Genomic DNA, 21,298 nt, shown 5'->3' with positions numbered 1-21,298 from the left:
GTAGTTGTGTGGTCAATAGGTGTCAATAGTTGTGTGGTCAGTAGGTTTGGTCAATAGTTGTGTGGTCAGTAGGTGTGGTCAATAGTTGTGTGCCCAGTAGGTGTCAATAGTTGTGTGGTCAGTAGTTGTGTGGTAAGTAGTTGTGTGTTTGTGGTTGTGGTCAGTAGTTGTGGTCAGTAGTTGTGTGGTTGGTAGTTGGTGGTCAGTAGTTATGGTCAGTAGTTGTGGTCAGTAGTTGTGTGGTCAGTAGTTGTGGTCAATAGTTGTGTGGTTGGTAGTTGGTGTTCAGTAGTTGTGTGTTTGTGGTCAGTAGTTGTGTGGTCAGTAGTTGTGTGGTTGTGGTCAGTAGTCGTGTGGTTGTGGTCAGTAGTTGTGTGGTTGTGGTCAGTTGTTGTGTGGTCAGTAGTTGTGTGGTCAGTAGTTGTGTGGTTGTGGTCAGTTGATGTGTGGTCAGTAGTTGTGTGGTTGTGGTCAGTAGCTGTGGTCAGTAGTTGTGTGGTTGATAGTTGGGGGTCAGTAGTTGTGGTCAGTAGTTGTGTGGTCAGTAGTTGTGTGGTTGGTAGTTGGTGGTCAGTAGTTGTGTGGTCAGTAGTTGTGGTCAGTGGTTGTGTGGTTGGTAGTTGGTGGTCAGTAGTTGTGTGGTCAGTGGTTGTGTGGTTGGTAGTTGGTGGTCAGTAGTTGTGTGGTTGTGGTCAGTGGTTGTGTGGTTGTGTTCAGTAGTTGTGGTCAGTAGTTGTGTGGTTGTGGTCTGTAGTTGTGTGGTTGTGGTCAGTAGTTGTGTGGTTGTGGTCAGTGGATGTGGTCAGTAGTTGTGGTCAGTAGTTGTGTGGTTGTGGTCAGTAGTTGTGTGGTTGTGGTCAGTAGGTGTGTGGTTGTGGTCAGTAGTTCTGTGGTTGTGGTCAGCAGTTGTGTGGTTGTGGTCAGTAGGTATGTGGTTGTGGTCAGTAGTTGTGTGGTTGTGGTCAGCAGTTGTGTGGTTGTGGTCAGTAGTTGGGGGTCAGTATGTGTTTATTTTTATTTAAGCTTTATTTTTTTCAACAGTTAAGAACAAATGACAGCCTAGGAACAGTGGGTTAACTGCCTTGTTCCGGGGCAAAACAAGATATTTTTACCTTGTAATCTTGGGGATTCGATCTAGAAACCTTTCGATTCCTGGCCCAATGCTCTACCACTAGGCTACCTTCCGCCGCGGTGTGGTCAGTAGTTGTGGTCAGTAGTTGTGTGGTCAGTAGTTGTGTGGTTGTGGTCAGTATTTGTGTGGTTGTGGTCAGTATTTGTGGTCATTGTGTGTGTGGTCAGTAGGTGTGGTCATTATGTGTGTGGTTAGTAGGTGTGGCCGGTACATGTGGTCAGTAGTTGGTGGTGACTAGTTGTGGTCTCTAGTTGTGGTCTCTAGTTGTGGTCAGTATTTGTGTGGTCAGTAGTTGTGTGGTTGGTGGTCAGTAGTTGTGGTTGTGTTGCAGGTTCTTTGGGCCCTACAGTATGGATGTGGTCACCAGCACAGCTTTCAGTGTGGACATTGACTCTCTGAACAACCCTTCAGACCCCTTCGTCTCCAACGTCAAGAAGATGACCAAGTTCGACCTGTTCAACCCACTGTTGCTCCTATTCGGTGAGACCACACACAGACACACGGACACAAAGTTGAACTTTTCAATCATATGCAGTTGTACACCTTTCTATAAAACTTTCCTCTCCACCTCACTTCTGCTCTTCGCCTCTCCTGTCCTCCCCTGCTCTCCTCTTCTCCCATCCTCCCCTCCTCTCCCCTCCTCCTCATCTCCTCATCTCCTCTCTTATTCTCCTCTCCCCTCCCTTTCTCCTCTCATACTCCTCTCCTCTCCTCATCTCCTCTCCTATTCTCCTCTCCTCTCCTATTCTCCTATTCTCCTCTCCTCTCCCGTCCTCCTCTCATACTCCTCTCCTCTCCTTCTCCAGTTTTGTTTCCCTTCATAGGTCCTATCTTGGAGAAGATGAAGTTTTCTTTCTTCCCAGCTGCGGTGACAGACTTCTTTTACGCCTCGCTGGCTAAGATCAAATCTGGACGTGACACTGGGAACTCAACTGTAAACTTGTTTTATATTTATATTTGTATATGATTGTTATATTGATATTTTCATCTGTACATTTGTATTTGTACTGTAATATTCTGTATTTACTTATTATATAACTATGAAATGTAACTAGTGATGGGGACCAATATGGAATGTCTATATCGATATCATGTCGCAATTTAAAAACACTATTATTTGGACCCAAAAATCTACAGTCATATTAGAATCTGTTTGTGTTGGTTGTGATTGGACGAGATCCAGTAGAATCTGTTTGTCTTGGTTGTGATTGGACGAGATCCATTAGAATCTGATGGTCTTGGTTGTGATTGGACCAGATCCATTAGAATCTGATTGTCTTGGTTGTGACTGGACCAGATCCATTAGAATCTGATGGTCTTGGTTGTGATCGGACCAGATCCATTAGAACCTGATTGTCTTGGTTGTGACTGGACCAGATCCATTAGAATCTGATGGTCTTGGTTGTGATTGGACCAGATCCATTAGAATCTGATTGTCTTGGTTGTGACTGGACCAGATCCATTAGAATCTGTTGGTCTTGGTTGTGATCGGACCAGATCCATTAGAATCTGATTGTCTTGGTTGTGACTTCACCAGATCCATTAGAATCTGATGGTCTTGGTTGTGACTGGACCAGATCCATTAGAATCTGATGGTCTTGGTTGTGATTGGACCAGATCCATTAGAATCTGATTGTCTTGGTTGTGATTGGACCAGATCCATTAGAATCTGATTGTGTTTTGCATGTTTTTGTATTTTGTATTTTATGAAGCTCCCCATGGGGAGGCAGGTAGCCTAGTAGTTAGAGGGTTGGACTAGAAACCGAAAGGTTGCAAGATCGAGTCCCCTGAGCTGACAAGGTAAAAATCGATCCTTTTCCACCTGAACAAGGCAGTTAACCCACCATGTTCCCTGGTAGGCCGTCATTGAAAATTAGAATTTGGTCTTGACTGAGTTAAATAAAACAATTAGATTTTGCAAAAGCAGCAGCTTCCTCTTCCTGGGTTCCACAGGAAACAGAACATTATGAGGCAAGGACAGAACTACATACATTTTAAAAAAGGCACACGTAGTCTACATATCAATGCATACACACAAACTGTCTAGGTCAAATAGGGGGAGAGGCGTTGTGCTGTGAGGTGTTGCTTTATCTGTTTTTTTTGAAACCAGGTTTGCTGTTTATTTGAGCAATATGAGATGGAAGGAAGTTCCATGCAACAAGGGCTCTATATGATTCTGTACATTTTCTTGAATTTGTTCTGGATTTGGGGACGATGAAAAGATCCCCTGGTGGCATGTCTGGTGGGACAAGTGTGTTTGTCAGAGCTCTGTGTAAGTTGACTATGCAAACAATTTGGGATTTTTAACACATTGTTTCTTATCAAAAGTGATGCAGTCAGTCTCTCCTCAACTCTTAGCCAAGAGAGACTGGCATGCATAGTATTTATATCAGCCCTCTGATTACAATTAAGAGCAAAACGTGCCGCTCTGTTCTGGACCAGCTGCAGCTTAACTAGGTCTTTCCTTGCAGCACTAGACCACAGATTAGACAAAACTAGAACCTGCAGAACTTGCTTTTTGGGTGTCAAAATAAGCGGAGCATCTCTTTATTATGGCGCGACCTCTCCCCATCTTTTTAAAGTTGAGAACAAGTTCTCATTTACAACTGCAAACTGGCCAAGATAAAGCAAAGCAGTGCGACACAAAAAACAACACAGAGTTACATATTGAATAAACAAGTGTACAGTCAATAACACAATAGAAAGAGAGAAAGTCTATATACAGTGTGTGCAAATGGCGTGAGGAGGTAAGGCAATAAATAGGCCACAGTAGCGAAGTATTTACAATTTAGCAGATTAACACTGGAGTGATAGATGAGCAGATGATGATGTGCAAGTAGAAATACTGGTGTGCAAAAATAAAAACAAGATGGGGATGAGGTAGGTAGATTGGGTGGGTTATTTACTGATGGACTATGTACAGCTGCAGCGATCGGTTAGCTGCTCAGATTGCTGATGTTTAAAGTTAGTGAGGAAAATGTAAGTCTCCAGCTTCAGCGATTTTTGCAATTCGTTCCAGTCACTGGCAGCAGAGAACTGGAAGGAAAGGCGGCCAAAGTTGGTGTTGGCTTTGGGGATGACAAGAGATATACCTGCTGGATCGAGTGGGTGTTGTTATCGTGACCAGTGAGCTGAGATAAGGCGGAGCTTTACCTAGCATAGAATTATAGATAACCTGGAACCAGTGGGTCTGGCGACGAATATGTAGAGAGGGCCAGCCTACTAGAGCATACAGGTCGAAGTGGTGGGTGGTATAAGGGGCTATGGTAACAAAACGGATGGCACTGTGATAGACTACATCCAATTAGCTGAGTAGAGTATTGGAAGCTATTTTGTAGATGGCATCACCGAAGTCGAGGATCGGTAGGATAATCAGTTTTACGAGGGTAAGTTTGGCGGCGTGAATGAAGGAGGCTTTGTTGCGAAATAGGAAGCTGATTCTAGATTTGATTTTGGATTGGAGATGTTTGATTTGAGTCTGGAAGGAGAGTTTACAGTCTAGCCAGACACCTTGGTATTTGTCATTGTCCAAGTATTCTAGGTAGGAACCGTACAGAGTAGTGATGCTAGTCAGGCGGGCGTGTGCGGGCAGCGAACGGTTGAAAAGCATGCATTTGGTTTTACTAGCATTTAAGAGCAGTTGGAGGCCAAGGAAGGAGTGTTGTATGGCATTGAAGCTCATTTGGAGGTTAGTTAACACAGTGTCCAAAGAAGGGCGAGATGTATACAGAATGGTGTCGTCTGCATAGAGGTGGATCAGGGAATAACCCGCAGCAAGAGCGACATCGTTGATATATACAGAGAAAAGAGTTGGCCAAAGAATTGAACCCTGTGGTACCCCCATAGAGACTGCCAGAGGAAAGGACAACAGGCCCTCCGATTTGACACACTGAACTCTGTCTGTGAAGTAGTCGGTGAACCAACTATCTGTTGGTTGTTATTGGACCAGATCCAGTAGAATCTGTTTGTGTTGGCTGGGATTGGACCAGATCCAGTAAAATCTGTTTGTGTTGGCTGTGATTGGACATATTTGACCTAAATTCATTCTGCTCGCAGAGTCGGGTGGATTTCTTACAACTGATGATCGACTCTCAGAAAGACAATGACACAAAGACAGGAGGGGAACCGACTAAAGGTACCTGCCGAACAAACACCTGTTAACTACTGTTGCAAACAAACACCTGTAAACTACTGTTACAAACACACACCTGTTACAAAAATGTCACGTAGAGTAGAGCTAGAAGTCTAAATTGAAAAACCTGACCTCTATCAAATATAAAGATGGCGGAGCCGCAAAAGGTCTTCTGGGTGTTTATTTACAGAGTGATTCCGGAAGAAAAACAACAGTAGTCATCCAAAGTATCCTTTATGGGGGCAGCTTAACCTCTCTTGGGTAGGGGGCCTCCGGATGAAAAGGGAGCCCAAAGTAAACTCCCTGTTACTCAGGCCCATAAGCTGGGATATGCATAACATTGGTAGATTTGGATTAAAAAAAAACACTCTAAAGTTTCTACAACTGTTAAAATAATGTCTGTGGGTATAACAGAACTGAAATGGTAACCCCAAGGATGAACCAACCCCCCTCCCCCCTCAAACAAATTCTACCACTATTTTCAAGGACTGTCACTTTTATTATAAGGCCAAATCCTCCCAGATTGCAGTTCCTAGGACTTCCACTAGATGTCAACAGTCTTTAGAAAGAGTTTCAGGCTGTTTTTTGTAATTTGGCTAGATGAGGTAACAGTAGTAGTGGGTCCCGTTTTGGCTGTAGTGTTACCATGCGCATGGACGAGAGCGCGTTCTTTCTGTTTATCTCCGGTAAAGATAATAACGATTCTCCGTCTTAAAATGTATCATTTTTTTTTACGTATTAGGGTACCTAAGGTTGGATTATAAACATTGTTTGACTTGTTTAGATACGTTTATTAGTAACGTTTGGGATTCATTTTGAAGGAGGGAAACCGGTGGATGGTTGGTTGTGATTGGACCAGATCCATTAGAACCTGATTGTCTTGGTTGTGACTGGACCAGATCCATTAGAATCTGATGGTCTTGGTTGTGATCGGACCAGATCCATTAGAATCTGATTGTCTTGGTTGTGATTGGACCAGATCCATTAGAACCTGATGGTCTTGGTTGTGATTGGACCAGATCCATTAGAATCTGATTGTCTTGGTTGTGATTGGACCAGATCCATTAGAATCTGATTGTCTTGGTTGTGATTGGACCAGTGCGCCAGCCAAACTGAGTTTTTATGGATATAAAAAATAACTTTATGAAACAAAAGGACCATTTGTGATGTGACCGGGACCTTTTGGAGTGCAAACAGAAGAAGATCTTCAAAGGTAAGGCATTTATTATATCTATTTCTGACTTTCATGTCATGTCTATTTCTGACTTTCATGCATTTGTATGCTGGTGAGCTTTCGCCGTAAAGCCTTTTTGAAATCTGACACAGCGGCTGGATTAACAAGAAGTTAAGCTTTATTCTGATGTATTGCACTTATATTTTAATGGATGTTAGATATTTATAATACTGTAGTTTGTATTTCAATTGTATTTTAATGAATGTTGAATATGAATGATATTTAAAATACTGTAGTTTGAATTTCGCGCTCTGGAATTTCACAGGATGTTGTCGAGGCGCCCCGCACGTCTAACCGTAACATTACACACCTGTTACAAACACAAACACACACCTTTAAACTACTGTTACAACCACAAACCTGTTAATGTAACTAATGTTACAAACACACACCTTTAAACTACTGTTACAACCACACACCTGTTAATTTAACTAATGTTACAAACACACACCTGTTACAAACACACACCTGTTACAAACACACACCTGTTAATTTAACTACTGTTACAAAATCACACCTGTTACAAAACACACACCTGCTACAAACACACACCTTTAAACTAGTGTTACAACCACACACCTGTTAATTTAACTAATGTTACAAACACACACCTGTTACAAACACACACATAAACTACAGCTACAAACACACAACTGTTACAAACACACACCTGTAATCTACTGTTACGAATACACACCTATAAACTACTGTAACAAATACACACCTGTTACAAACTATTCCCTCCTCTCTGCTCCCTCTCTCCCTCCACAGGACTGACTGATCATGAGATCTTGTCTCAAGCCATGATCTTCATCTTCGCCGGCTACGAGACCAGCAGCAGTACTATGAGTTTCCTGGCCTATAACCTGGCAACAAATCCCCACACCATGACCAAACTGCAGGAGGAGATTGATACTGTGTTCCCCAACAAGGTAACCCCCACACCATGACCAAACTGCAGGAGGAGGTAGATACTGTGGTCCCCAACAAGGTAACCCCCACACCATGACCAAACTGCAGGAGGAGATAGATACTGTGTTCTCCAACAAGGTAACCCCCACACCATGACCAAACTGCAGGAGGAGATAGATACTGTGTGGGTGCCAGATGTGGTGAGGTACTGATGTGTGTGTGTATCCCCGGTGTCAGATGGGGTGAGGTAGTGATGTGTGTGTAACCACGGTGCAGGCTCCAATCCAGTACGAAGCTCTGATGCAGATGGACTATTTGGACTGTGTGTTGAACGAGTCTCTGAGACTGTACCCTGTCATGCTGCGACTGGAGAGGGTCGCCAAGAAGACGGTGGAGATCAACGGCATCGTCATCCCCAAAGACTGCATTGTCCTGGTTCCCACGTGGACGCTCCACCGTGACCCAGAGATCTGGTCCGACCCTGAGGAGTTCAAACCAGAGAGGTACTGGACCGCACCGTAACCACAATCCAACCATAACACAACCATAACATAACCATAATACAACCACAATACAAACACAAGATCATTAATACATTTTGCTACAACTTAACTACAGTGCATCATTATATCATCATACAATGTGAAATGTTTCTGAACCACAACCACAAATCAACTACAATACAATGTGTAATGTGTCTGCCCTCCCCCTGTCCAGGTTCAGTAAGGAGAACAAGGAGTCTATTGATCCGTACACGTACATGCCATTTGGGGCGGGGCCCAGGAACTGTATCGGGATGCGCTTCGCCCTGATCATGATCAAACTGGCCATGGTCGAGATCCTCCAGAGTTTCACTTTCTCCGTCTGCGACGAGACCGAGGTGAGACGCTCACCTGAGCAGACAGAATATGACATCAACAAACATCAGTATCTGTTTCAGCATGGTCACCACCTGTTTTAACATGGACCTGTTTTAACATGGACCTGTTTTAACATGGTCACCACCTGTTTTAACATGGTCAACACCTGTTTTAACATGGTCACCACCTGTTTTAACATGGTCAGCACCTGTTTTAACATGGTCAACACCTGTTTTAACATGGTCAGCACCTGTTTTAACATGGTCAACACCTGTTTTAACATGGTCAGCACCTGTTTTAACATGGTCAACACCTGTTTTAACATGGTCAACACCTGTTTTAACATGGTCAGCACCTGTTTTAACATGGTCAACACCTGTTTTAACATGGTCAGCACCTGTTTTAACATGGTCACCACCTGTTTTAACATGGTCACCACCTGTTTTAACATGGACCTGTTTTAACATGGTCACCACCTGTTTTAACATGGTCAGCACCTGTTTTAACATGGTCAACACCTGTTTTAACATGGTCAGCACCTGTTTTAACATGGTCAACACCTGTTTTAACATGGTCAGCACCTGTTTTAACATGGTCACAACCTGTTTTAACATGGTCACCACCTGTTTTAACATGGACCTGTTTTAACATGGTCACCATCTGTTTTAACATGGTCAGCACCTGTTTTTAACATGGTCAACACCTGTTTTAACATGCTCAGCACCTGTTTTAACATGGTCACCACCTGTTTTAACATGGACCTGATTTAACATGGTCACCACCTGTTTTAACATGGACCTGTTTTAACATGGTCACCACCTGTTTTAACATGGTCACCACCTGTTTTAACATGGACCAGTTTTAACATGGTTCGCACCTGTTTTAGAATGGTCACCACCTGTTTTAACATGGTCACCACCTGTTTTAGCACGGTCACCACCTGTTTTAACATAGTCACCGCCTGTTTTAGCATGGTCACCACCTGTTTTAACATTGTCACCACTGTTTTAACATGGTCACCACTTGTTTTAGCATGGACCTGTTTTATCATGGTCACCACCTGTTTTAACATGGTCACCACTTGTTTTAACATGGTCACCACCTGTTTTAACATGGTCACCACCTGTTTTAACATGGTCACCACCTGTTTTAACACAGTCACCACCTGTTTTAACATGGTCACCACCTGTTTTAGCACAGTCACCAACTGTTTTAACACGGTCACCACTGTTTTAACATGGTCACCACCTGTTTTAAGATGGTCAGCTCCTATTTTAACATGTTCACCACCTGTTTTAACATGGTCAGAACCTGTTTTAACATGGTCACCGCCTGTTTTAACATTGTCACCACCTGTTTTAACATGGTCAGACCCTGTTTTACATGGTCACCACCTGTTTTAACATGGTCACCACTGTTTTAACATGGTCAACACTTGTTTTAGCATGGACCTGTTTTAACATGGTCACACTGTTTTTACATGGTCACCACCTGTTTTAACATGGTCACCGCCTGTTTTAACATGGTCACCGCCTGTTTTCACCTGGTCACCACCTGTTTTAGCATGGTCACCACCTGTTTTAACATGGTCACCACCTGTTTTAACATTGTCACCACCTGTTTTAACATGGTCAGTACTTGTTTTACATGGTCAGTTCTTGTTTAACATTGTTACCACCTGTTTTAAAATGGTCACCATCTGTTTTAACATGGTCACCACCTGTTTTAACATGGTCACCACCTGTTTTAACATGGTCAGCTCCTGTTTTAACACGGTCACCGCCTGTTTTAACATGGTCAGCACCTGTTTTAACATGGACCTGTTTTAACATGGTCACCACCTGTTTTAACATGGACCTGTTTTAACATGGTCACCACTTGTTTTAGCATGGACCTGTTTTAACAAGGTCACACTGTTTTTACATGGTCACCACCTGTTTTAACATGGTCACACTGTTTTAACGTGGTCACCACCTGTTTTTAACATGGTCACCACCTGTTTTAACATGGTCACCGCCTGTTTAACATGGTCACCACCTGTTATAACATGGTCACCACCTGTTTTAACATGGTTACCACCTGTTATAACATGGTCACCACCTGTTTTACATGGTCACCACCTGTTTTACATGGTCACCGCCTGTTTTAACATGGTCACCACCTGTTTTAACATGGTCACCACCTGTTTTAACATGGACCTGTTTTAACATGGACCTGTTTTAACATGGACCTGTTTTAACATGGACCTGTTTTAACATGGACCTGTTTTAACATGTTCACCACCTGTTTTAACATGGACCTGTTTTAACATGGTCACCACCTGTTTTAACATGGTCACCACCTGTTTTAACATGGTCACCGCCTGTTTTAACATGGTCACCGCCTGTTTTAACCTGGTCACCACCTGTTTTAGCATGGTCAGCTCCTGTTTTAACATGGACCTGTTTTAACATGGTCACCGCCTGTTTTAACATGGTCACCGCCTGTTTTCACCTGGTCACCACCTGTTTTAGCATGGTCACCACCTGTTTTAACATGGTCACCACCTGTTTTAACATTGTCACCACCTGTTTTAACATGGTCAGTACTTGTTTTACATGGTCAGTTCTTGTTTAACATTGTTACCACCTGTTTTAAAATGGTCACCATCTGTTTTAACATGGTCACCACCTGTTTTAACATGGTCACCACCTGTTTTAACATGGTCAGCTCCTGTTTTAACACGGTCACCGCCTGTTTTAACATGGTCAGCACCTGTTTTAACATGGACCTGTTTTAACATGGTCACCACCTGTTTTAACATGGACCTGTTTTAACATGGTCACCACTTGTTTTAGCATGGACCTGTTTTAACAAGGTCACACTGTTTTTACATGGTCACCACCTGTTTTAACAAGGTCACACTGTTTTTACATGGTCACCACCTGTTTTAACATGGTCACCACCTGTTTTAACATTGTCACCACCTGTTTTAACATGGTCAGTACTTGTTTTACATGGTCAGTTCTTGTTTAACATTGTTACCACCTGTTTTAAAATGGTCACCATCTGTTTTAACATGGTCACCACCTGTTTTAACATGGTCACCACCTGTTTTAACATGGTCAGCTCCTGTTTTAACACGGTCACCGCCTGTTTTAACATGGTCAGCACCTGTTTTAACATGGACCTGTTTTAACATGGTCACCACCTGTTTTAACATGGACCTGTTTTAACATGGTCACCACTTGTTTTAGCATGGACCTGTTTTAACAAGGTCACACTGTTTTTACATGGTCACCACCTGTTTTAACATGGTCACACTGTTTTAACGTGGTCACCACCTGTTTTTAACATGGTCACCACCTGTTTTAACATGGTCACCGCCTGTTTAACATGGTCACCACCTGTTATAACATGGTCACCACCTGTTTTAACATGGTTACCACCTGTTATAACATGGTCACCACCTGTTTTACATGGTCACCACCTGTTTTACATGGTCACCGCCTGTTTTAACATGGTCACCACCTGTTTTAACATGGTCACCACCTGTTTTAACATGGACCTGTTTTAACATGGACCTGTTTTAACATGGACCTGTTTTAACATGGACCTGTTTTAACATGTTCACCACCTGTTTTAACATGGACCTGTTTTAACATGGTCACCACCTGTTTTAACATGGTCACCACCTGTTTTAACATGGTCACCGCCTGTTTTAACATGGTCACCGCCTGTTTTAACCTGGTCACCACCTGTTTTAGCATGGTCAGCTCCTGTTTTAACATGGACCTGTTTTAACATGGTCACCACCTGTTTTAACATGGACCTGTTTTAACATGGTCACCACCTGTTTTAACATGGACCTGTTTTAACATGGACCTGTTTTAACATGGACCTGTTTTAACATGGACCTGTTTTAACATGTTCACCACCTGTTTTAACATGGACCTGTTTTAACATGGTCACCACCTGTTTTAACATGGTCACCACCTGTTTTAACATGGTCACCGCCTGTTTTAACATGGTCACCGCCTGTTTTAATATGGACCTGTTTTAACATGGTCACCACCTGTTTTAACATGGTCACCACCTGTTTTAACATGGTCACCACCTGTTTAAACGTGGTCAGAACCTGTTTGAACATGGTCAGTTCTTGTTTAACATGGTCACCTCCTGTTTTAACATGGTCACCACCTGTTTTAACATGGTCACTACCTGTTTTAACATGGACCTGTTTTAAAATGGTCACCATCTGTTTTAACATGGTAACCACCTGTTTTAACATGGTCACCATCTGTTTTAACATGGTCACCACCTGTTTTAACATGGTCACCACCTGTTTTAACATGGTCACTACCTGTTTTAACATGGACCTGTTTTAAAATGGTCACCATCTGTTTTAACATGGTAACCACCTGTTTTAACATGGTCACCATCTGTTTTAACATGGTCACCACCTGTTTTAACATGGTCACCACCTGTTTTAACATGGTCACTACCTGTTTTAACATGGACCTGTTTTAAAATGGTCACCATCTGTTTTAACATGGTAACCACCTGTTTTAACATGGTCACCACCTTTTTTAACACGGTCACCGCCTGTTTTAACATGGTCAGCACCTGTTTTAACATGGACCTGTTTTAACATGGTCACCACCTGTTTTAACATGGTCACTACCTGTTTTAAAATGGTCACCACCTGTTTTAACATGGTCAGCTCCTGTTTTAACATGGACCTGTTTTAACATGGTCGCCACCTGTTTTAACATGGACCTGTTTTAACATGGTCACCGCCTATTTTAACATGGTCACCACCTGTTTTAACATGGTCACCTCCTGTATTAACATGGTCACCACCTGTTTTAACATGGTCACCACCTTTTTTAACATGGTCAGCTCCTGTTTTAACATGGGCCTGTTTTAACATGGTCACCACCTGTTTTAACATGGACCTGTTTTAACTTCTTGACTATACTTGAGACGCAGATGTCTCAAGTAGACACCTGGAAATGCAAATGCGCTACGCTAAATGCTAAATGTACTCGTTACAACTCAAACCTTGATCAAAATTCACAAGCAGAGTATTGAATTAAAGCTACACTCGTTGTGAACCTAGCCAACAAGTCAGATTTTTAAAATGCTTTTCGGCGAAAGCATGAGAAGGTATTATCTGATAGCATGCACCACCTGAAAATGCCTGAATGCGACGTAAACAAAGACTCTGCTTATCCGACGCAGCACAAAACGCAGAAATAAAATATAAAACATTCATTACCTTTGACGAGCTTCTTTCTTGGCACTCCTATATGCCCCATAAACATCACTATTGGGTCTTTTTTTCTTTTAAATCGGTCCATATATACCCAAAATAGCTTTGTATGGAAGCTGTGTCATTCAGAAAAAAACATCGTTTTTAAACGCTGCGTAATTTTTTAAAATTAAAAAAGTCGACGATAAACTTTCACAAAACACTTCGAAATCCTTTTGTAATCCAACTTTAGGTATTAGTAAACGTTTATAATCTATCAAAATGATTACAGGGCGATGTATATTCAATAGCTCCTCGTTTGCAAATCAATGGCTGCCCATGTCCACATTAACAACATCCGGGTGAAGACTGGAAGAAACGGATGCCAGATAGATGGATTTTCCAACAATTAATTCAATTGAAAATGACGACAATGGCGACATCGTGTGGAATTTGTATGAATTGCATGCAGGTCGATATTAAATTTTGCCCTCTTTTAACAACTCATGGAAGTGACTTATGGAAATTATTTTTAGCTTTCAGAGAGCAGTTTTTCTTGCGTTTTTCAATGAAACACACGATCTGTTATAGTCACAGCCGTGATTTAACCAGTTTTAGAAACTTCAGAGTGTTTTCTATCCACACATACTAATCATATGCATATACTATATTCCTGGCATGAGTAGCAGGACGCTGAAAAGTTGCGCGATTTTTAACAGAATGTTCGAAAAAGGAAGGGGTAGACTTAAGAGGTACATGGTCACCACCTGTTTTAACATGGAACTGTTTTTTAACATGGTCACCACCTGTTTCAACATGGTCAGCTCCTGTTTTAACATGGTCACCACCTGTTTTAACATGGTCAGCTCCTGTTTTAACATGGACCTGTTTTAACATGGTCACCACCTGTTTTAACATGGTCACCACATGTTTAAACATGGTCAGAACCTGTTTGAACACGGTCAGTTCTTGTTTAACATGGTCACCACCTGTTTTAACATGGTCACCACCTGTTTTAACATGGTCAGAACCTTTTTTAACATGGTCATTTCTTGTTTAACATGGTCAGAGCCTGTTTTAACTTGGTCACTACCTGTTTTAACATGGACCTGTTTTAAAATGGTCACCATCTGTTTTAACATGGTAACCACCTGTTTTAACATGGTCACCACCTTTTTTAACACGGTCACCGCCTGTTTTAACATGGTCAGCACCTGTTTTAACATGGACCTGTTTTAACATGGTCACCACCTGTTTTAACATGGTCACTACCTGTTTTAAAATGGTCACCACCTGTTTTAACATGGTCAGCTCCTGTTTTAACATGGACCTGTTTTAACATGGTCGCCACCTGTTTTAACATGGACCTGTTTTAACATGGACCTGTTTTAACATGGACCTGTTTTAACATGTTCACCACCTGTTTTAACATGGACCTGTTTTAACATGGTCACCACCTGTTTTAACATGGTCACCACCTGTTTTAACATGGTCACCGCCTGTTTTAACATGGTCAGCTCCTGTTTTAACATGGTCAGTTCTTGTTTAACATGGTCACCTCCTGTTTTAACATGGTCACCACCTGTTTTAACATGGTCACTACCTGTTTTAACATGGACCTGTTTTAAAATGGTCACCATCTGTTTTAACATGGTAACCACCTGTTTTAACATGGTCACCATCTGTTTTAACATGGTCACCACCTGTTTTAACATGGACCTGTTTTAACATGGACCTGTTTTAACATGTTCACCACCTGTTTTAACATGGACCTGTTTTAACATGGTCACCACCTGTTTTAACATGGTCACCACCTGTTTTAACATGGTCACCGCCTGTTTTAACATGGTCAGCTCCTGTTTTAACATGGTCAGTTCTTGTTTAACATGGTCACCTCCTGTTTTAACATGGTCACCACCTGTTTTAACATGGTCACTACCTGTTTTAACATGGACCTGTTTTAAAATGGTCACCATCTGTTTTAACATGGTAACCACCTGTTTTAACATGGTCACCATCTGTTTTAACATGGTCACCACCTGTTTTAACATGGTCACCACCTGTTTTAACATGGTCACTACCTGTTTTAACATGGACCTGTTTTAAAATGGTCACCATCTGTTTTAACATGGTAACCACCTGTTTTAACATGGTCACCACCTTTTTTAACACGGTCACCGCCTGTTTTAACATGGTCAGCACCTGTTTTAACATGGACCTGTTTTAACATGGTCACCACCTGTTTTAACATGGTCACTACCTGTTTTAAAATGGTCACCACCTGTTTTAACATGGTCAGCTCCTGTTTTAACATGGACCTGTTTTAACATGGTCGCCACCTGTTTTAACATGGACCTGTTTTAACATGGTCACCGCCTATTTTAACATGGTCACCACCTGTTTTAACATGGTCACCTCCTGTATTAACATGGTCACCACCTGTTTTAACATGGTCACCACCTTTTTTAACATGGTCAGCTCCTGTTTTAACATGGGCCTGTTTTAACATGGTCACCACCTGTTTTAACATGGACCTGTTTTAACTTCTTGACTATACTTGAGACGCAGATGTCTCAAGTAGACACCTGGAAATGCAAATGCGCTACGCTAAATGCTAAATGTACTCGTTACAACTCAAACCTTGATCAAAATTCACAAGCAGAGTATTGAATTAAAGCTACACTCGTTGTGAACCTAGCCAACAAGTCAGATTTTTAAAATGCTTTTCGGCGAAAGCATGAGAAGGTATTATCTGATAGCATGCACCACCTGAAAATGCCTGAATGCGACGTAAACAAAGACTCTGCTTATCCGACGCAGCACAAAACGCAGAAATAAAATATAAAACATTCATTACCTTTGACGAGCTTCTTTCTTGGCACTCCTATATGCCCCATAAACATCACTATTGGGTCTTTTTTTCTTTTAAATCGGTCCATATATACCCAAAATAGCTTTGTATGGAAGCTGTGTCATTCAGAAAAAAACATCGTTTTTAAACGCTGCGTAATTTTTTAAAATTAAAAAAGTCGACGATAAACTTTCACAAAACACTTCGAAATCCTTTTGTAATCCAACTTTAGGTATTAGTAAACGTTTATAATCTATCAAAATGATTACAGGGCGATGTATATTCAATAGCTCCTCGTTTGCAAATCAATGGCTGCCCATGTCCACATTAACAACATCCGGGTGAAGACTGGAAGAAACGGATGCCAGATAGATGGATTTTCCAACAATTAATTCAATTGAAAATGACGACAATGGCGACATCGTGTGGAATTTGTATGAATTGCATGCAGGTCGATATTAAATTTTGCCCTCTTTTAACAACTCATGGAAGTGACTTATGGAAATTATTTTTAGCTTTCAGAGAGCAGTTTTTCTTGCGTTTTTCAATGAAACACACGATCTGTTATAGTCACAGCCGTGATTTAACCAGTTTTAGAAACTTCAGAGTGTTTTCTATCCACACATACTAATCATATGCATATACTATATTCCTGGCATGAGTAGCAGGACGCTGAAAAGTTGCGCGATTTTTAACAGAATGTTCGAAAAAGGAAGGGGTAGACTTAAGAGGTACATGGTCACCACCTGTTTTAACATGGAACTGTTTTTTAACATGGTCACCACCTGTTTCAACATGGTCAGCTCCTGTTTTAACATGGTCACCACCTGTTTTAACATGGTCAGCTCCTGTTTTAACATGGACCTGTTTTAACATGGTCACCACCTGTTTTAACATGGTCACCACATGTTTAAACATGGTCAGAACCTGTTTGAACACGGTCAGTTCTTGTTTAACATGGTCACCACCTGTTTTAACATGGTCACCACCTGTTTTAACATGGTCAGAACCTTTTTTAACATGGTCATTTCTTGTTTAACATGGTCAGAGCCTGTTTTAACTTGGTCACCACCTGTTTTAACATGGTCACCACCTGTTTTAACATGGTCACCGCCTGTTTTAACATGGTCAGCTCCTGTTTTAACATGGTCAGTTCTTGTTTAACATGGTCACCTCCTGTTTTAACATGGTCACCACCTGTTTTAACATGGTCACTACCTGTTTTAACATGGACCTGTTTTAAAATGGTCACCATCTGTTTTAACATGGTAACCACCTGTTTTAACATGGTCACCATCTGTTTTAACATGGTCACCACCTGTTTTAACATGGTCACCACCTGTTTTAACATGGTCACTACCTGTTTTAACATGGACCTGTTTTAAAATGGTCACCATCTGTTTTAACATGGTAACCACCTGTTTTAACATGGTCACCACCTTTTTTAACACGGTCACCGCCTGTTTTAACATGGTCAGCACCTGTTTTAACATGGACCTGTTTTAACATGGTCACCACCTGTTTTAACATGGTCACTACCTGTTTTAAAATGGTCACCACCTGTTTTAACATGGTCAGCTCCTGTTTTAACATGGACCTGTTTTAACATGGTCGCCACCTGTTTTAACATGGACCTGTTTTAACATGGTCACCGCCTATTTTAACATGGTCACCACCTGTTTTAACATGGTCACCTCCTGTATTAACATGGTCACCACCTGTTTTAACATGGTCACCACCTTTTTTAACATGGTCAGCTCCTGTTTTAACATGGGCCTGTTTTAACATGGTCACCACCTGTTTTAACATGGACCTGTTTTAACTTCTTGACTATACTTGAGACGCAGATGTCTCAAGTAGACACCTGGAAATGCAAATGCGCTACGCTAAATGCTAAATGTACTCGTTACAACTCAAACCTTGATCAAAATTCACAAGCAGAGTATTGAATTAAAGCTACACTCGTTGTGAACCTAGCCAACAAGTCAGATTTTTAAAATGCTTTTCGGCGAAAGCATGAGAAGGTATTATCTGATAGCATGCACCACCTGAAAATGCCTGAATGCGACGTAAACAAAGACTCTGCTTATCCGACGCAGCACAAAACGCAGAAATAAAATATAAAACATTCATTACCTTTGACGAGCTTCTTTCTTGGCACTCCTATATGCCCCATAAACATCACTATTGGGTCTTTTTTTCTTTTAAATCGGTCCATATATACCCAAAATAGCTTTGTATGGAAGCTGTGTCATTCAGAAAAAAACATCGTTTTTAAACGCTGCGTAATTTTTTAAAATTAAAAAAGTCGACGATAAACTTTCACAAAACACTTCGAAATCCTTTTGTAATCCAACTTTAGGTATTAGTAAACGTTTATAATCTATCAAAATGATTACAGGGCGATGTATATTCAATAGCTCCTCGTTTGCAAATCAATGGCTGCCCATGTCCACATTAACAACATCCGGGTGAAGACTGGAAGAAACGGATGCCAGATAGATGGATTTTCCAACAATTAATTCAATTGAAAATGACGACAATGGCGACATCGTGTGGAATTTGTATGAATTGCATGCAGGTCGATATTAAATTTTGCCCTCTTTTAACAACTCATGGAAGTGACTTATGGAAATTATTTTTAGCTTTCAGAGAGCAGTTTTTCTTGCGTTTTTCAATGAAACACACGATCTGTTATAGTCACAGCCGTGATTTAACCAGTTTTAGAAACTTCAGAGTGTTTTCTATCCACACATACTAATCATATGCATATACTATATTCCTGGCATGAGTAGCAGGACGCTGAAAAGTTGCGCGATTTTTAACAGAATGTTCGAAAAAGGAAGGGGTAGACTTAAGAGGTACATGGTCACCACCTGTTTTAACATGGAACTGTTTTTTAACATGGTCACCACCTGTTTCAACATGGTCAGCTCCTGTTTTAACATGGTCACCACCTGTTTTAACATGGTCAGCTCCTGTTTTAACATGGACCTGTTTTAACATGGTCACCACCTGTTTTAACATGGTCACCACATGTTTAAACATGGTCAGAACCTGTTTGAACACGGTCAGTTCTTGTTTAACATGGTCACCACCTGTTTTAACATGGTCACCACCTGTTTTAACATGGTCAGAACCTTTTTTAACATGGTCATTTCTTGTTTAACATGGTCAGAGCCTGTTTTAACTTGGTCACCACCTGTTTTAACATGGTCACTACCTGTTTTAACATGGACCTGTTTTAAAATGGTCACCATCTGTTTTAACATGGTCACCACCTGTTTTAACATGGTCACCACCTGTTTTAACATGGTCACCACCTGTTTTAACATGGTTAGCTCCTTTTTTAACATGGACCTGTTTTAACATGGTCACCACCTGTTTTAACATGGTCACCACCTGTTTAAACATGGTCAGCTCCTGTTTTAACATGGTCACCACCTGTTTTAACATGGTGATCTCCTGTTTTAACATGGACCTGTTTTAACATGGTCACCACCTGTTTTACATGGTCACCACCTGTTTTAACATGGTCACTACCTATTTAACATGGTCAGCACCTGTTTAACATGGTCAGCACCTGGTTTTACATGGTCTCTTATTCTCTATAGGTCCTGTTGGAGATGTACAACCAGGGTTATGTTCTGTTCTGTTTTTCCCTATAGATCCCATTGGAGATGGACAAGCAGGGTTTGCTGATGCCCAAACGACCAATCAAACTGAGGCTGGAGTCCCGTATCAACACCCTTAGCAATACCACCGCCACCTCTCTGACAAGTCCAACAACATGACCGAATGCAGTACCCCCCTCTCTCTCTCTCTCTCTCTCTCTCTCTCTCTCCCCACACAAAAGGGCTTTACTACAGACAGAAATTCTTCTCTGCACGCCCCCTCACCCCGCTAATGATCCTGAGCTGGTGTGGTTACACGTGGTCTGCCGTTGTGAGGCCGGTTGAACGTGCTGCCAAATTTTCAATCTATCTATCTATCTATCTATCTATCTATCTATCTATCTATTGGCTACTGAATATTCGGTCCTTATCCTGACCCTGCTATAGGCTACTGAATATTCAGTCCTTATCCTGACCCTGCTATAGGCTACTGAATATTCAGGCTGGGATTCAATAGGCTACTTAATATAACATGATAATAAGAACTGCATTCACGATAAATGTTGCATATGTCAGTTCAATCAGAAATGACCTTTAAAATGGCACATAGCTTACAAAGCGCTGGGATTGAATGCTGGTCTCAGTCTCATGCTTGGTTTGAGTAGGACTCAGAAACCCATTTCCACCAGATAAAAGAGAGATAGTAATACTATGAATGCATTAGAGGTACATGTCTTGTTAAAGTTAGACACCAGGGGGTATTAAATCCATGGCATGATGTCATGTCTGGATCCTGCACACTACTGGCTGGTGGCTGGAATTCTCCTAGAATGTAGAACTCTAGCTGGTGTTCTCTAGAACTGTACTCTCATTCTGTTCCTCTGGGTGTTCTGCTGTCCAGTCATTCCAAAATATAATCTTTACTGTCTGTTGAGATGATCCCTACAGCTGCTTGGTTTTAACTTTAATCATCACAAACCAATAAAATCATCACACTAATGAACAAGGTCGTCTGTGTATTTATTCATAAGACAAAACTTAAGACACAAACACACACAAATATACATGAGAACAATCAATATAGATTGATTTGTGTTAGTTATCAAGACATACTGTATTTATAATTTCATTCAGCTAGGCCTAATTGTAGTGTTACGACTTGGTCATCCACACACGTTTCTTTTCAGATCCCAATACCGTCCCTGTGTGGCCGTTGGATGTAAATACACAACCCAGGTCCCATTACAAACTATTAATCCACTTTCCACATTTTACAGCTCTTGTACTTTCTGCATTCATAAACACAGTGTAGAGAATAGAGCAAAGTTCA

At 41.4% G+C, this 21,298-nt stretch overlaps 1 protein-coding gene across 2 annotated transcripts in view; it reads left to right on the top strand.

The window, feature by feature from the left end:
• LOC110514644 (cytochrome P450 3A27) overlaps positions 1-20,971 on the top strand; it is a 32,851-nt gene extending 11,880 nt beyond the window's left edge. For both annotated transcript variants that reach the window (XM_090194745.1, XM_090194746.1), the window contains 7 exons: positions 1,464-1,612; positions 1,939-2,066; positions 5,189-5,267; positions 7,270-7,430; positions 7,687-7,913; positions 8,128-8,290; positions 20,023-20,971. In XM_090194745.1, coding sequence (XP_090050871.1) covers positions 1,464-1,612; positions 1,939-2,066; positions 5,189-5,267; positions 7,270-7,430; positions 7,687-7,913; positions 8,128-8,290; positions 20,023-20,148 — 1,033 coding nt within the window. In that variant the 3' untranslated portion in view covers positions 20,149-20,971. The remainder of the gene's footprint in view (positions 1-1,463; positions 1,613-1,938; positions 2,067-5,188; positions 5,268-7,269; positions 7,431-7,686; positions 7,914-8,127; positions 8,291-20,022) is intronic.
• The last annotated feature ends 327 nt before the right edge of the window (positions 20,972-21,298 follow it).

This window comes from Oncorhynchus mykiss, chromosome 13, assembly GCF_057628025.1.
Source record: "Oncorhynchus mykiss isolate SJ-2025 chromosome 13, ASM5762802v1, whole genome shotgun sequence".
Lineage (NCBI taxonomy): Eukaryota > Metazoa > Chordata > Actinopteri > Salmoniformes > Salmonidae > Oncorhynchus > Oncorhynchus mykiss.
The sequence above is the reverse complement of the archived record's forward strand: the minus strand, read 5'-3'. Positions and strand labels throughout refer to the sequence as shown.